Below are 16,542 nucleotides of genomic sequence, written 5' to 3'. Positions count from 1 at the left end.
TGAGTAAAATTGTTTGTATAAATGATTTACCAAATATTGGAAATAAGTAGTAAGTCTCACAAGGTAGATTTTAGCTTACAGACGACTGCCTCTAAGACACTCCAAAGACAATTGTATAATAACCAGTTCTGCTAGAAATCAGGATGGTAGAATACACATTTATTCAAGAGGATTGTCTAGACATTTGGGTCCAAACTGTTACAAATGAGCCAGCTTTGATTTATAATCTGCTACTATGCCCATTGTTCTATGAAAAACAGGCCTCTAACAAGGTGCTCAAGGAGGCATTACACTGTCAAAAGCAACCTTAAAGCCAGTTGTGCCATGAAGTTACAGTGTTCTTCTTGAGACAAGCATTGTTATTCTAGGTGGGCAATAGGACACCAGGTGAAAACTATTTGAGAATCAAATCATTGTCATTTTAAGGACTTGCCCTATCATGCAGTTCATCACATGGCTTTCATTTAGGCACTCAGTCAGGGAGGAGGAACATTCTTGGGAGTCTTCCCTAAGGGCCTAATATATTGAGAAGAAAGCAGAGCTTTCTCTAAAACCAGGAGTGTGCTTGGTAGAGCTGGTAATGGTCTGCAGTCACAGCTTTCATGGAGGATTTGCTTCAGATCCTGAGAACCTAAGCTTTCCAACCATGTAGAGCTGTCATTATTGATTGAAATGCCATCTTGGGCTTAGTCAGTAATGTTCTTGAGATAGCCTGTGTTTGTCTTGTATAGTGTTATTTGAGTAGCTGCCTCCAGAATTTGTCCCATGGTCTGATGCTTCCTACTACTACAAAGAAGTCCCCTATTTTCTTCCATTCCTCCTATTCCCCCATGGAGAAGTATACAAGTTGCTATTCTGAAGAAGCTTAAATCCCTGCACTCTGAAGGCAGAGGTTGGCAGATCATAATGAGTTAAAGATGAGGTCAATAGTGTATTTAAGAAATTACTCTAGGATGTTTCTTTGCCATATAATCCTCCCATATATCTCAGTGCCTACAACTACAAGTTCCCAGTCTCTCTTTAATTTGTTCAAAGTTTAACTTGGACCATGGACCCAAAAGACACTTAAGGATGATTGTGTATGTGGAATGCGAATGTATCTAATCTGGGTCTACTTTGAGCATTACCTAGAGATGTATGCATACCATCATTAAAGAGATTTTTCTTTATTAATCTCACAAGTGTGTGAAGGGATTTCTCACTAGGAAGGGATAACAGCTGCATTTTGATCTTGTTAGAAAATAATGTTGCTGAGTCAAACTCTCCATGTTGAATCAATTGGCTTTGACACAAGTCTGTTACTCTCCAAAACAATGAACGTCTGTGCTATATATTACATCTCCAAAATTCTTAGGTAACTATTCCACATAAGAGATTTAAAATTTTCCACTTTCCATCATGAAGTCATAAACAATGTGGTCATAGGAAAACAATTCACTTGTAGACCAATTTTTTTCTGCCTCCAGGCATGAGTAGGAGGCATGGATTATTGTGTACACTGTAGGAAAAAAATTGAGAAAAAATTCAGGTGATTTAGTAAACTTTATGAGAAAGGACCAGACTGTGATAGGGGTAGTGATTCTGTAATTTCTCAGCAAGTTTTCATCCCTGTCATGTGTATGAATACAGATCAGTTTGGGTGCACAGTTTTGGAAGGTTATTTTGAGGCAATTAATATTTAATTGGCAATGAGGAAACTGTCATGTGTCCATTCCTGCTTGACACAGTTATGTCAGTTCAGAGGTTTGAGAAACAGATCATTGACTGTAAATGTATGTGTCAGGTTACAGTTCTCAGACAACATCTACATATGGGCATCATAATCTATCTATTTGTTTCTTTGAGACAGGGTCTCTGTAGTTTTGGAGCTGGTCCTGGAACTCATAGAGATCTGGCTTGGCACGGTGCTAACTGCACCTTGCCCAAACCACATTCTATGACACCTCAAGGAACAGGATGACAGCTAAGAGAAAATTTCTTCACCCACACCTCCTGAGTGTGAGCCCATGGACTCCTTTTTCTTCCCACCCCACATCAATCCTAGCCAGCAAAATTAGCGAGAATCAAAATAACACCCATATACCCAGGGAGTCTGGGTTGTTTAGGTAGAAGCTCTATAGGCTTTTATATATATGCTAAAAATTTGAAATATTTGGTAACCTTCCCAAAGCCGCCCTCAATGGACTGTGTCTCTTGTGCACACCTGGTCCTGTCATTCAGGTTTTACTAACCAATCAGAGCCTCTAGGACACCCACCAGTCAGAGGGAAAATTTCCAGGCTTTATTCTCAGATCATCTCCTGAGGAAGTCAGAATCTGTCTCATATAATGATTCTTTGTTTCTGATCAGAAGGTTGAGAAGTGTGTGTTGTGCTCTCCCTCTCTTCCTCCCTCTTTCTCTCCCCCTCACCTCTTCTTGTGTTGCAGAATTGTCAGATAAGAAAGTATATTTTCTTGAGTAGGACACTTTCCACATTTCTATATTTTCATCTGTGTAAGTTGTTTCCCAAGAAAACACACATTTATCATTTCTCTTGTTTCTAGTGAACTTATTAATACCCCATCTTCAAATGAAATAATGTAGTTCAATGAAACTAAAGACAAGTATGATATCTAAATTATTCACCAAATTGTTTATATGAGATGTATTTTCTTTACTGTATGTTGCTCCCTATTACCTGTTATCAAGATAATATGAAAGGATGTGAAATATGTACAGCATAGAGAATGGAAAAGCAAAATTATGACAAGCTCATTGCGAGGACTTATGTCTGATGTTTGAGAATGTTCTGGAGCTCCTGATCAAGGAATACTCAAGGGTCTAACCATCTTGGGAACAAGCAATCACAGTCACAAACCAACACACTGACATCACATGATTAAAATTAAATCAAATCTGTAATCACAGTTTTCCACACATGAATATTTTCTCTTGTGAGCACTCTCACTTGACCCACATGCCAAGGCATTTATTCAAACAACAATATTCCTTCATCATGAACTGGTACATGTAAAAGAATGCAATCATGTAGGATTTGATTTAGAAAAATGAATTCATCTGAACAAGGTTTTCTAACTTGTGGGTGTTAATTGTCTCCTGTGATTTCATTATTTATTTATTTATTTATTTAAAACAATGGTGATATCATTTTATTATCTCTCTAGGGTTGAATTAAGAAAAATTATCTCATTATTCATTTTTGTTCAAATCTATGATTAAAAACTCAATGATCTCTTCAGTTTTGAGCAATCTCATAGGAGTCATGAATAAAACACCATCTACTTGTTTCATTTTTATTCATTTAATTATGAAAATCTGTCATTATTTATTCAGTGATCACTGGAGCTTTGAGCCTATTTATGGGAGTCAGTCTTGCAAGACCATCACATCATCTAATACTACACTTACTTATTTAACTGTAAAATTAGGAAATTAAATAATAATTCATCATTTAATTAACTTATTTAAAGTAAAGGTGATGTTATGGACCATAAGTCCCTTTTGGAATCAGATTATTGTAGTTGATGATGTAACATCATCTCATCACTTGATTATTTAGCTACTGAAATAGATCATTACATCAGCCATAGGTTCACGAGTTTGGTGCCATCTTGTCAGAGTTAATATAAAGTGCCAACTAATTAATTATCAATTTAAGTTTTTAAATAAATCATTATTACAGTAAGAGAATGGTCTGACTTCTGCATGTGGGATTTCAATATGCACCACCATGTCATTAATCAATTATTTTTCATAACATATTAATTATTTAAATCCATGAAGATGTTGTCCTTCATGACTCAAGTCTGGCCATTCCTCCCTGGGAGTTAATCGTGTGGCATTATTTAATGATGTAAGTGTTACTTCCTTGAGTGGGAGTCAAGTGAGAGTCAATTGTGTCGCGTATGGCAGACCGTTTCATCCTCTGATTATGTTGTAATTCGATTATTAAAATAGGACATTAGATAATCCATAACCAGTAGAATGTGTTTCTACGATGTGGGAGGCAATTATTATAGTCCATCTAAGTATCAATTATGTAGCTAAAATATTTAAATTAATCACGACAGCATTGTTCACAAGTCTGGTTTGTACCCACCATGATGTTACATGAACTCATTATTTGATTATTTAATTATATAAAACAATGATTATATCATACATGACACCTGGAATTTTGTGCCAAAGATCATCTAATTACATAATTAAAGTATTTAAATTAACAATTCATGTTAATACCCAAGATAATGTAAATATTTTATAGTTATGTCAACCAAAATTCCTCCATTCCATGAAGAGACCCGTAAAGCTCCCTCTTGTGGCGTTAATGTGCATTATCATCACATTTTATGATTCATTGTTTCAATTGATGATGATGACATCCTTCATGACTGGAGTCTTGCCATGCTTCACTGCCAGTTATATGCTACATCAACTCTTTATTGTGACAGCTACAACTGACTTATTTAATTCTTTAAATTATTTAAATGACAGACAATGCCATCCCATCACCTATTATGCTTAGGGTGCAATATCTGTCAGGGACGAGGTTAGGAAAGTTGTAGACATGGGCAGAGCCATTTCTGAATGATCTATGCATCTCCCAGAGTACTAGGGATGCTGGATGTTTGAGTCCAGAAGATTGCATGGTGCCCTCTGAAGAGTACAAGGACTTCATGAAGACAGCTTGGTGGTGTGTGTTGACTCCCTGCTCTTCCTCCACATCTTCACATATGTATTGATCTACGATGAGAATTAGTAGTGGCACAAGGATGTCGGCACTGTCACCGAGAACTAGCAAAAGGATGAAGAACCACAACACCGCAGTACATCTCTCTCTCGGCTATGCTGAGGTGCCCCTGCTGCAGCCATCTTTTCAGCTGATATCAACATTGTGGCTAGTACTGCTACGCCAGGATTGGGCCCACTATCCCACGTCCTGCCGCACCACGACAGAGATTCAGGCGCTTGTGATGAGGTCAGGCCAACAGAATTCATCAGGCAAGACAGTATGGTTATTTGACGCTTAACTTACGGAATTTTAAAAATCCATGATGACAGCATACTTTTTCATATCTGACAAGTCTGCCCAGGAATTGATGTTACAAAATAGGTCAATGAGTTACAGATGTAAAGATGCAATTATTAAATTGTTTCATTATATAATCTGTGAACCCTGAAGTTTGGTGCCACCTTGTGTGACCCAAGTGTTACAGACGATATAACAATCTGATTGTTTTTTAATTAAAGCCTGTCTTTTTCTACTCCAGGAAGAGTGGAGTCTGGATCCACCCTGTTGGTGTTAAGTTGTCTCTTGTGATTTCATTATTTATTTATTTATTTATTTATTTATTTAAATCAATGTTGATATCATTTTGTTATCTCTCACTAGGGGTGAATTATGAGAAATTATATCTTTATTCATTCATTTTTTGTTCAAATCTATGATTAAGAACTCAATGTCTCTTCAGTATTGAGCAATCATTTAGGCTTCATGCATAAAACACCATCCACCTGTTTAATGTTTATTTATTTAATTATGAAAATCTGTCATTATGTATTCAGTGATCACTGGAGTTTTGAGCCTCCTTAGGCAAGACCATTGTACCAGACCATCACGTCATCTCATACTACACTTGCTTCTTTAACTGTTAAACTAGAGAATTAAGTAATAATTCATCATTTAATTTAAATATTTAAAATACAGGTAATGTTATGGACCATAAGTTCATTTTGAAGTTAGATTTTGGGAGTTAATGATGTAATATCATCTCATTACTTCACCATTTAGCTATGTAAATAGACCTTACATCAGCAATAGTTTTAGGACTTTGGTGCCATCTCGTCAGTGTTACTATAAAAGGCCCACTAATTAATTATCAATTTAATTTTCTAAAAACATCATTGTTCCAGGAAGAGATCAGTCTGACTACTCCATGTGGGATTTAAGTATGCACCACCATGTCATTATTCAATCATTTTTCATTATATAATAATTATTTAAATCGATGAAGATGTTGTTCTTCTTGACTGGAGTCGGGCCATTCCTCCATGGGAGTTAATCACGTGGCATTATTTAATTATCTAAGTACTACTTCTTAGACAATCACTGGAGTTTGGGTCCATCTTTTGAAAGTTAAATATGGAGGATTACCCAATTATTAAGTTATTTGATTGCGTAAGTAATGATGGTGTCATCCGTCATTTGGCTGCTGTGGGATTGACACAGCCGGATATCCGTACCAGAAGCAGTGCCCAGAGAATGGGGGACACTGCCTTATAAAGTGATTACTGATTACATAATAGTAGATTTTTAACAATCGAATGATTAGACTATTTAAAAAAAAACTGTACTGTTTCCCATGATCTGGTTCTGAGAGGTTGCAACAGAACTGACCCATGAAGGACACAGTGACCACTGATTTTAAAAATGGAATAACTGAATAATCTCATGATCAGGGAATCTCATCTAAGGAACTCTGTCGGGCTGATGACATGACACACCACCAACAATAAATAACTCTAAATAACAATATTAGAAAGCGGGGTACATGATTTAATAGAGACCAGTCAATTGAGGAATCGAAAATGACTAAAAGAAACATAAGACAATGCTCAAAATCCTTAATCATCAGCCTAATGCAAATCTAAACAACTCTGAGAAACCATGGGATCAAGCTCCTCTAAAGGGAAGAGGATGAAGAGGAGTTTATTTTATTTTCAATAAAGGGAAAAGGATTATGGTAGAGGCGATTAATTGTGTTGTTTCCGTTCTAGAAATTAGAAAACTGAAGCATAGAAAACAGGTTTAAAATACTCATCATTGTACTGGAATAGCACAATGATGCTTTCTTTTTCATGCTTATGTCACTATATGCAAGTTGTAGCTTGAGAGACTGGTAAATATGTAGAACTCAAAAGAAAGAGCCTTGCTTTGTTTTTGTGAGTCACTCAGTGAGGCTGTAAGGTTAGTTCATTGGGGGTATACACCTTTTACCATAGGGGAGGGGCACTAGAAAGTGGCAGAATGTTGGTTCATAAATGTTGCCTGGCAACCTTGCTTGCATTCTGTATCCTGGTATCATGGGCCAAGGACCAGAGAGCAGCTTCGAGAAAGTGTTATCATGGGACATTACAGTCTCCCAAGATAGCTATCTCCTAAAACTTTTAATGACAGCATGTGACTCGCCTAAATAAGTCATAGCCACACCTCTGGAAGTGTGCCTACAGCTTTTACTGGTTACCAAATTCAAGATTACCTAATCATCAGAGAACGTAGTCTGTGGAGAAACAGTTCAAAGGCTTCTGTTTATGAATACTCTGTCCCCTAAGAAGTCAAACTACCAAACAAAAGATAATAAGACTCACAATTATTCACCAAAAGGTGAGTTTGCCATTGGTGACTACCTTCAGGAAGGTGATAATCCATTTGTTAGAGTAGACTTAGTGATTATTGGATTTCAGTCCATCTCTTTTGAGGCAGCCACCCAACATTAAATATGTGATATCATCTAAAAACCCTGCATACACAATGACAGTTCAGCATTTCAACATGTTACTACTCTGCTCTGCGATTAAATAAGGGATGAACCTGGGAGTTTCCCACAATCATGTGGGAGTCAACTGAGAGTCAATTGTGTGGAGTATGGCAGACCATTTCATCCTCTGATTATGTTGTTATTTGATTATTAAAATAGGACATTAGATAATCCATGATCAGTGGATTGTGGTGACGTGTTGTGGGAGGCAATTATTATAGACCATCTTAATATGAATTATGTAGTTAAAATATTTAAATTAATCACGACAGCATCGTTCATGAGCCTGGTTTGGAGCCACCATAGCGAAGTGGATGATGTTATATAAAGTCATTATTTGATTATTTAATTATATAAAACAATGATTATATCATCCATGACACCTGGAATCTGGTGCCACAGATCATCTAATTACATAATTAATGAATTTAAATTGACAATCTGTGTTAGTCCCCAAGATAATGTAAATATTTGTATGGTTATGTAAACAATAATCCTCCATTCCATGAAGAGACCTGTAATGCTCCCTCTTGTGGAGATAATGTGCAATATCTTCACATTTTATGATTCATTGACTCAATTGATGATGATGACATCCTTCATGACTGGATTCTGGCCATGCTTCCCTGCCAGTAAAATGCTACATCCCCTATTTTTTGTGACAGTTAGCTATTACTGACTTATTTAATTCTTTAAATTATGTAAAGGACAGACAGTGCCATCACCGATTACGGTTAGGGTGCAAATATCTGTCAGGGACAAGGTTAGGAAAGTTGTAGACACGGCCAGAGCATTTTGTGAATGATCTCTGCATCTCCCAGTGTACGAGGGATGCTGGATGATTGAGTCCAGAAGGTTGCACAGTGCCAACAGAGAAGTACAAGGACTTCACCAAGGCCGGCACGGTGGTCTGGGTGTTGACTACCTGCTTTTCCTCCATATCTTCACATAGGTTGTGATCTACCATGAGTAGAAGGAGTGGCACTAGGAGGTCGGCACCATCACTGAGACCTGGCAAAAAGATGACGACTCAGAACACGGAAGAACATCTCTCTCTCTCTCAGATATGCTGGTTTTGCCCCAGATTTTGCCATCTTTTCAGCTGATACAAACATCTTGGTTACTACTTCTAAGCCAGGAATGGGCCCATTATCTCAGATCCTGCAGCACCACAACAGAGATTCAGGTGCTGGTGATGATGTCAGGCCAACAGAATTGATCATGCAAGACAGTGTGTTTATCTGACGATTAACTTATGGCATTTTAAAAATCCTTGATGATAGCATACATTTCCATATCTCTCAAGTCTGCCCAGGATTTGAAAATACAAAAAAAGGTCAACAACTTATATATTTAAACATGTAATTATTAAATTGTTTCATTATAAAATCTGTGATCCCTGAAGTTTGTTGCCACCTTGTGTGCCTCAAGTGTTACAGACGATGTAACTATCTGATTATTTCATTATACAAATCTGTCTTTTTCTACTCCAGGAAGAGTGGAGTCTGGATCCACATTGTTGGTTTTAAATTGTCTCTTTTGTTTACTTTCTTTCTTTCTTTAATTCAATGTTGATATCGATTTGTTATCTCTCTAGGGGTTAATTATGAGAAATTATCTCCTTATTCATTCATTTTTGTTCATATCTATGATTAATAACTCAATGACCCTTCAGTATTGAGCAATCATTTAGGCTTCACGAAGAAAACACCATTCACTGGTTTAAAATTTATTCATTTAATTATGAAAATCTGTCATTATGTATTCAGTGATCACTGGAGTTTTGAGCCTCCTTAGGGGAGACCGTTGTACCAGGATGTAGGGAGCCACTGGTGGCATTCCCGAAGATGGCACCGGTTTCCTGTCCATAAGCCAGCAAGGCGTGGATGTGCGATCCAGGAGTCATGGGGTGACCGTTACGACCATTGTGGGCTGCACCTGTCAGTAATGGACACAGCTCTGCTGCAACTGTCAGGAACGGACACAGCTCCTCTATATAAGCAGAGCCCTTTTTCCTCCTCGGGGTCTTCCCTCAACTTTCTGTTATGAGCCACGCATTAAGCATAGCTGCAGAAGAATCCTGTTGTTGAGCATCGTTCTTGCAGGCAAGGTGATAGCGCTTGACAAGTGGTGCCAAAACCTGGGAAACTGACATAAACGGCACACGGGGGACCCTCAGGAGACTGGAGAGGATTCAGAACTGTGGCACAAAGGTAACAAATAAGGTGAGTTCTTATAGTCATGCTACTGTTTGGGCTTGATACTGCCGTTGAAGGGTTGATTATTGTGCGTTTGGTTGCCTGCTTGTTTTTACTGTATGTGTTTTGTCTTGGGGAAGCACACGATAGGCAACTAAAAGCAGGCACTAGACCATTATCAGATTTTCAAGAAAGCATGTCAGAAGCAGAAAATGAAGAAAAGATGGGTGCACGTAAAAAGAAAAAACATAATAAAGAGAAAGTGAAAGGGCCCTGCGAGATCCATCTCACAGAGGAAAGAAAAAACATCTTTATCCTTTTGAGGAATTGGAGGCTTTGGAGCTTTCCAGTCACCCCTCAGAAGAGGAACTATCGCCCTCTGAGGAGGAAGATTTGGAGGAGGAGGCTGCACGAGTCCCTACTGCGCCTCCTCCTTATGCAGAGAAGTGATGTAAATACTCCTTTTGCTCACCTGAAACTAGACATGAGATAACCCAGATGTTTCCTGTGTTCGAGGAAGATGGGAATCATACCCATCACCCTCTTGAGCATAAACAGGTTAAAGAATTGGGAGAGTCTGTTCGCACTTATGGTATCAGCGCGAACTACACTCTGTTGCAAATAGAAAGACTGTCCGCAGTGGCCATGACTCCCTCGGACTGGATGTTCGTTGTGAAGGCTTGTCTCACTATGGGACAATACTTAGAGTGGAAGGCCATATGGCATGATTTGAGTCAATCACATGCCCGCGCTAACGCGGCAGAGGGGCAGCCTGCTTGGACATTTGAAATGCTCACTGGACAAGGACAATGGACAAATAATCAGGCAGTGTATCCTTTAGAGGTCTATGTTCAGATTAACTCATGTGCTGTTAAGGCCTGGAAGGCACTACCTAATAGAGAGGAAGTATCAGGGAACCTTACAAAAGTCATTCAGGGACCAAATGAACCATTTTCAGACTTTGTAGCACGTATGATGGAAGGATTTTTGGAGATCAAGAACAGGCTATGCCCTTAATAGAACAACTAGTTCATGAACAATCCACCAAGGAATGTAGACAAGCCATAACTCCTTGGAAAAGAAAAGGCTTACAAGCTTGGCTTAAGGCTTGTAGAGAAATAGGAGGTCCTTTGACCAATGCAGGGCTGGCGGCCACCATTTTACAAGGACAAAGAAAGGGCAATATGGCAGACAAGAATAAGAATTGTTTTCAATGTGGCAAAATGGGACATATACAAAAGAATTGTAGGGAATGCATGTCAGGACCTAAGAGGATGCCAGAAATCTGTCCCCGATGTAAAAAAAGGCAAACACTGGGCAAATTAATGTAAGTCAGTCAAAGACATTAATGGTAAACCGTTGCCTGAGCCAAAAAATGCCCTGCGGGGCCCCCACCCTCAGGGCCCTCAAATATATGGGGCAACGAGCTCCCCCCTGAGCCTAGAAAGGAGGAAGCCCCACGGAGAGCCACTGCAGGTTCTGCAGGATTGGACCTCTATGCCACCACTAGAATTGTCTTGACCCCCCAAATGGGTGTACAACCTGTTCCTTCTGAATTTTCAGGCCCTCTGCCAAAAATCACTATTACTAGGAAGGTCATCTACCACCCTAAAAGGTTTAATTGTCCATCCTGGAGTTATAGATCAAGATTATGAGGGACAACTCAAGATCATGTGCTAATCGCCACGTGGGATCTTTCCCATCTCCGCGGGTGATCACATAGCACAGTTACTAATTCTTCCTAGTTGTCATGAGGATTTTGGGGCCATTAGATGAAACAGTGGGGCAGAAAACAGTGGGGCAGAAGGATTTGGCCACTCAGATAAATTGGATTCTGCTTATCTTGCAGTTGATCTTGATACCAGAACAACATTAACATTAAATACAGAAGGAAAGAATTTTCAGGGAATTTTGAACACAGGAGCTGATAAAAGCATCATTGCCACCTCCTGGTGGCCTTCAAAATGGCCAATAACTCAATCAGAACATTCATTGCAGGGACTAGGATATGAAGCCATTCCTGCTGTCAGCTCTAAATCCCTAAGATGGATGGCACCAGAAGGTCACTCAGGGTTGTTTACTCCCTATGTTCTTCCCTTGCCGGTAAATCTATGGGGAAAAGATATTTTTAAAGTATTAGGATTAAAATTAATGAATGAATATTCCATCTCTGCACAAAATATGATGTTAGATAAGGGATATATACCAGGGCTAGGGATAGGAAAGCAGTACCAAGGCATTAAAGAACCTGTTCAAGTCATTTCAAAAAATGATCGTGCAGGATTGGGTTTTTCCTAGGGGCCATTGGGGAAGGGATGCCCATACCATGGATAACTGAAGCGGCAATATGGGTACCTCAATGGCCACTTTCACAGGAGAAATTAGAGGCCGCTTATCAATTAGTAAAAAGAGCAATTAGATTTGGGACATTTGGAAGGATCCAACTCTCCTTGGAATACTCCTATTTTTGTTATCAAGAAGAAATCTGGAAAATGGAGATTGCTTCATGACCTCAGAGCCATTAATGCACAAATGCAACTGTTTGGCCCAGTCCAACGGGGCCTTCCACTTTTATCAGCTTTACCTAAGCATTGGCAAGTTATTATAATAGATATTAAGGATTGTTTTTTTCTCTATTCCATTGTTTGAGCAAGATAGAGCTAGATTTGCCTTCACTTTACTGGCCATTAATCATGAGGGACCAGACGAGAGGTTTCAATGGAAGGTGTTGCCCCAAAGGATGGCCAATAGCCCCACTATGTGTCAACTTTATGTACAACAGGCATTAGCACCAGTTAAGGAAAAATATATTTCTCTAAGAATTATTCATTATATGGATGATATTCTTCTTTGTGGGAATAATGAGAAAGAGCTTGAAAAGGCTTATGCAGATTTGGTAAAATGGTTGGAGAAATATGGTCTGTGCATAGCTACAGAGAAAGTACAAAGGTCGGAAGTAGGACAGTTCTTAGGGGCTGTTGTGCGACCAGAGATTATACTACCTCAAAAGATGGAGATTAGAAGAGATCAACTTAAAACTTTGAATGATTTTCAAAAATTACTAGGAGATATTAATTGGCTACGGCCTTATTTAAAAATACCAACAGCAGAGTTAAAACCATTGTTTGATGTGCTTGAAGGGGATCCACAATTGACTTCCTTAAGAACCCTATCTGCTGCAGCTGCAGAAGCTCTTCATAAGGTGGAGCAGGCGATCACTGCAGCACAATTAGTTAGAATCTCAGCGCAGGAGCCTTTTGATCTTTGTGTGTTACAGACCGCTTTGCTGCCAACTGCAGTCTTATGGCAAAATGGTCCATTAATTTGGATACACCATCAAGTTTCCCCAGCAAAAACTATAGAATATTATGCAAAAATTGCCCTGAAGGGCTTAAATACAGCTCTTACCCATTTTGGGGAGTTTCCTAAGCAAATTATTACACCTTATAATATGGAACAAATTCAGACCCTATGTGCTATGAGTGATGATTGGGCAATTCTTGCATCTACCTTCTTGGGAACTTTTGATAACCATTATCTCAAATATCCCTTATTAACATTTGCTAGAACACATCCTTTGATTTTTCCAAAAATGGTAAGTGCCACGCCTCTCCCTGATGGGGAGATAGTGTATAAAGATGGATCAAAAACAGGAATAGGGGCTTATGTACATGAAGGAGTTGTTACCACTCACAGATATGCACCAGACTCCCCACAAATGGTGGAATGTAACATAGTTTTGGAGGTATTAAAGGTGTTTCCTGGACCTTTGAGTGTTGTCTCTGACTGGGTTTATGTAGTCAATGCTGTTAAAACCTTAGAATTAGCTGGATTAATTAAGCCTTCTAGTACAGTGGATGAGATGTTTAAGGAGATCCAAAAATGTTTATTAGCAAGACAATATCCTGTTTTCATTACCCACATCTGTGCCCATTCAAGTCTGCCTGGGCCAATGGCACAAGGGAATAAACTGGCAGATTTGGCCACTCGAGCAGCAGCTTTTGCTATTTTAGATCCTATAGAAGCAGCCACTAAATTTCATTCATTATTTCATGTAACATCAGAAACCCTGCACAAGCGTTTTTCTATTTCCAGAGCATCAGCATGGGAAATAGTCTTGCAATGCAAAAATTGTTCTGAATTTCTTCCAGTACCTCATGTGGGCATTAACCCACGAGTCCTTCGGCCTCTACAGATATGGCAAATGGATGTCACTCATGTGTCATCTTTTGGAAAAATGAAATATTTACATGTTTCTGTGGAAACCTGCTCGGGTATTATCCATGCCTCCCCACTAACAGGGGAAAAGGCGTCTCATGTCATCCAGCACTGTCTCGAAGCCTGGAGTGCTTGGGGCATGCCTCAAATATTGAAGACAGATAATGGACCTGCATATACTTCTGAAAAATTTAAGCATTTCGTCAACAGATGGGTATCAAACACCTCACTGGTCTACCTTATAATCCACAAGGGCAAGGCATTGTGGAACACGTCAATCGGACGCTCAAATCTTATCTAATAAAACAAAAAAGGAGAATAGAGGAAATGCCCTCTCTCCCACCAAAAGCCGCCATATCTTTTTCACTCCTTACTTTAAGTTTTTTAAATTTGGATTTTAATGGTCATTCAGCGGCTGATAGACATGGCCTCTGGCCTATACCTCCAAAAGAACAAGTCAAATGGAAAGATGTACTCTCCGTACATGGAAAGGCCCAGATCCTATCTTAATACGATCCAGGGGAGCTGTTTGTGTTTTTCTACAGGACGGAGAAAATCCAATTTGTGTATCAGAGCGATTATCTCAGAGTGACAACCATCCCCCAAGAAGATGCTCCTGTGGCTCCTGTGGTTGATGATACTCCTTGTGAATCCTCCACGAATATCAGCAGAACCCAGATTGGGAATACTGTCCGTGTTTCCTAAACCAATGCCCAGTCATCATGATGCACGAGTAACCTTTCTAAACAACTTTTTCAGTATCTTTTAGGTGAACAGGAGAATTTGATAGCCTGATGGACCAATTCGAATGGCCATCATCCATGTGAATTCCACCCGTGTGGACGCCTCTCTATCAGAAGGATCGTTCTGCTGGATCTCCACCGCTTTTTCCCACTTTAAGGAATGGGCGGGTGTAATGGGGTTTGTCCTGCTTTTATGTGGTGGGGTGGTGCTCCTGCTCTGGTTGGTGTGTAAGCTACGTGCTCAACAGACACATGACAAAGTGGTTATCGCTCAAGCCCTAGCTGCTATGGAGATAGGTTCCTCTCCAACTATGTGGCTGAGCATGTTTAAAAATGGACATTGATGGTCCAATAGGACAGCCCTTGCACCCTGAGTCTTCTATGACATTGAACCAGATTAGGGTGTCCTTTTTTTTTTTTTTTTTTTTTTTTTTTTTTACCAGAAACAGCCCTAATGCTCTGCGGGGTTTTTTCCCATTGCACGCAGACAGGTGCTTCTTTAGTTTAGCCTAAATTCTTCACACTCAGGTTGTTTGGCTTAGCACTGCGCTCCGTGTTGACTCTAGATATGAGCAGCTCCGAGAAGGGGAAGTCTGGTTGCATGTGGGTTGGTGTCCAAGGCCCCACCTCCAGGGAAAAGATGCCGGATGGGTATGGCACTGACTTGGATGACTACCAGGATTCAGGGTCATTACAATGTCCATCTCATTACTGGAGATCAGACCACTACCCTTGACTGTTGCGTTTATAAAACAAAAAAGGGGGAGATGTAGAGAGCCACCAGTGCCATTCCCGAAGATGGCACCAGTTTCCTGTCCATAAGCCAGCAAGGCGCAGATGTGCGATCCAGGCATCATGGGGTGACCTTTATGAGCGTTGTGGGCTGCACCTGTCAGTAATGGACACAGCTCCTCTGCAACTGTCAGTAACAGACACAGCTCCTCTGCAACTGTCAGTAACAGACACAGCTACTCTATATAAGCAGAGCCCTTTTTCCTCCTCTGGGTCTTCCCTCAACTTGCTGTAATGAGTCGCACAATAAACATAGCTGCAGAAGAATCCTGTTGTTGAGAGTCGTTCTTGCAGGCAAGGCAATAGCGCTCGACACATTCATTCATTTTATTGTTCAAATCTATGATTAAGAACTCAATGACTCTTCAGTATTGATCAATCTTTAGGTTTCACGCATAAAACACCATCCACTAGTTTAATGTTTATTCATTTAATTATGTAAATCTGTCATTATGTATTCAGTGACCACTGAAGTTTTTAGCCTCCTTACGGGAGTCCATCGTACCAGAACATCGAATCATCTAATAGTACACTTACTTATTTACCTGTTAAACTAGGAAGTTAAATAATAATTCATCATTTAATTAACGTATTTGAAATACAGGTAATGTTATGGACCCTAAGTCCCTTTTGGAGACAGATTTTGTGAGTAGACGATGTAACATCATCTCATTACTTCATCATTTAGCTCTGAAAGTAGGTCATTACATCAGCGATAGTTTTAGAACTTTGGTGCCATCTCGTCAGTGTTAATGTAAAACACCACCTAAGTAATTATCAATTTAATTTTATAAATAAATCATTATTCCAGGAAGAGATCAGTCTGACTACTCCATGTGGGATTTAAGTATGCACCACCATGACATTATTCAATTATTTTTCATTATATATTAATTATTTGAATCGATGAAGATGTTGTTCTTCTTGACTGGAGTAGGGCCATTCCTCCATTGGAGTTAATCACGTGGCAGTATTTAATCATCTAAGTACTCCTTCCTTGACAATCACTGGAGTTTGGTTCCATCTTATGAAAGTAAAGTATGGTGGACCATC

At 39.4% G+C, this 16,542-nt stretch overlaps 1 protein-coding gene across 1 annotated transcript; it reads left to right on the top strand.

The window, feature by feature from the left end:
• Positions 1-10,218: 10,218 nt before the first annotated feature.
• LOC127217156 (igE-binding protein-like) lies at positions 10,219-14,659 on the top strand (the record flags this gene model as incomplete). Its single annotated transcript, XM_051178028.1, is given in 3 exon segments — positions 10,219-10,712; positions 10,715-11,063; positions 14,500-14,659. Coding segments are annotated over 3 exon segments (1,003 nt in total), but the record flags the coding sequence as incomplete, so codon positions are not given.
• Between the last annotated feature and the right edge of the window lie 1,883 nt (positions 14,660-16,542).

This window comes from Phodopus roborovskii, unplaced genomic scaffold (assembly GCF_943737965.1).
Source record: "Phodopus roborovskii unplaced genomic scaffold, PHOROB, whole genome shotgun sequence".
NCBI classification, from domain to species: domain Eukaryota; kingdom Metazoa; phylum Chordata; class Mammalia; order Rodentia; family Cricetidae; genus Phodopus; species Phodopus roborovskii.
This window is presented reverse-complemented; position numbering and strand designations above follow the sequence as displayed.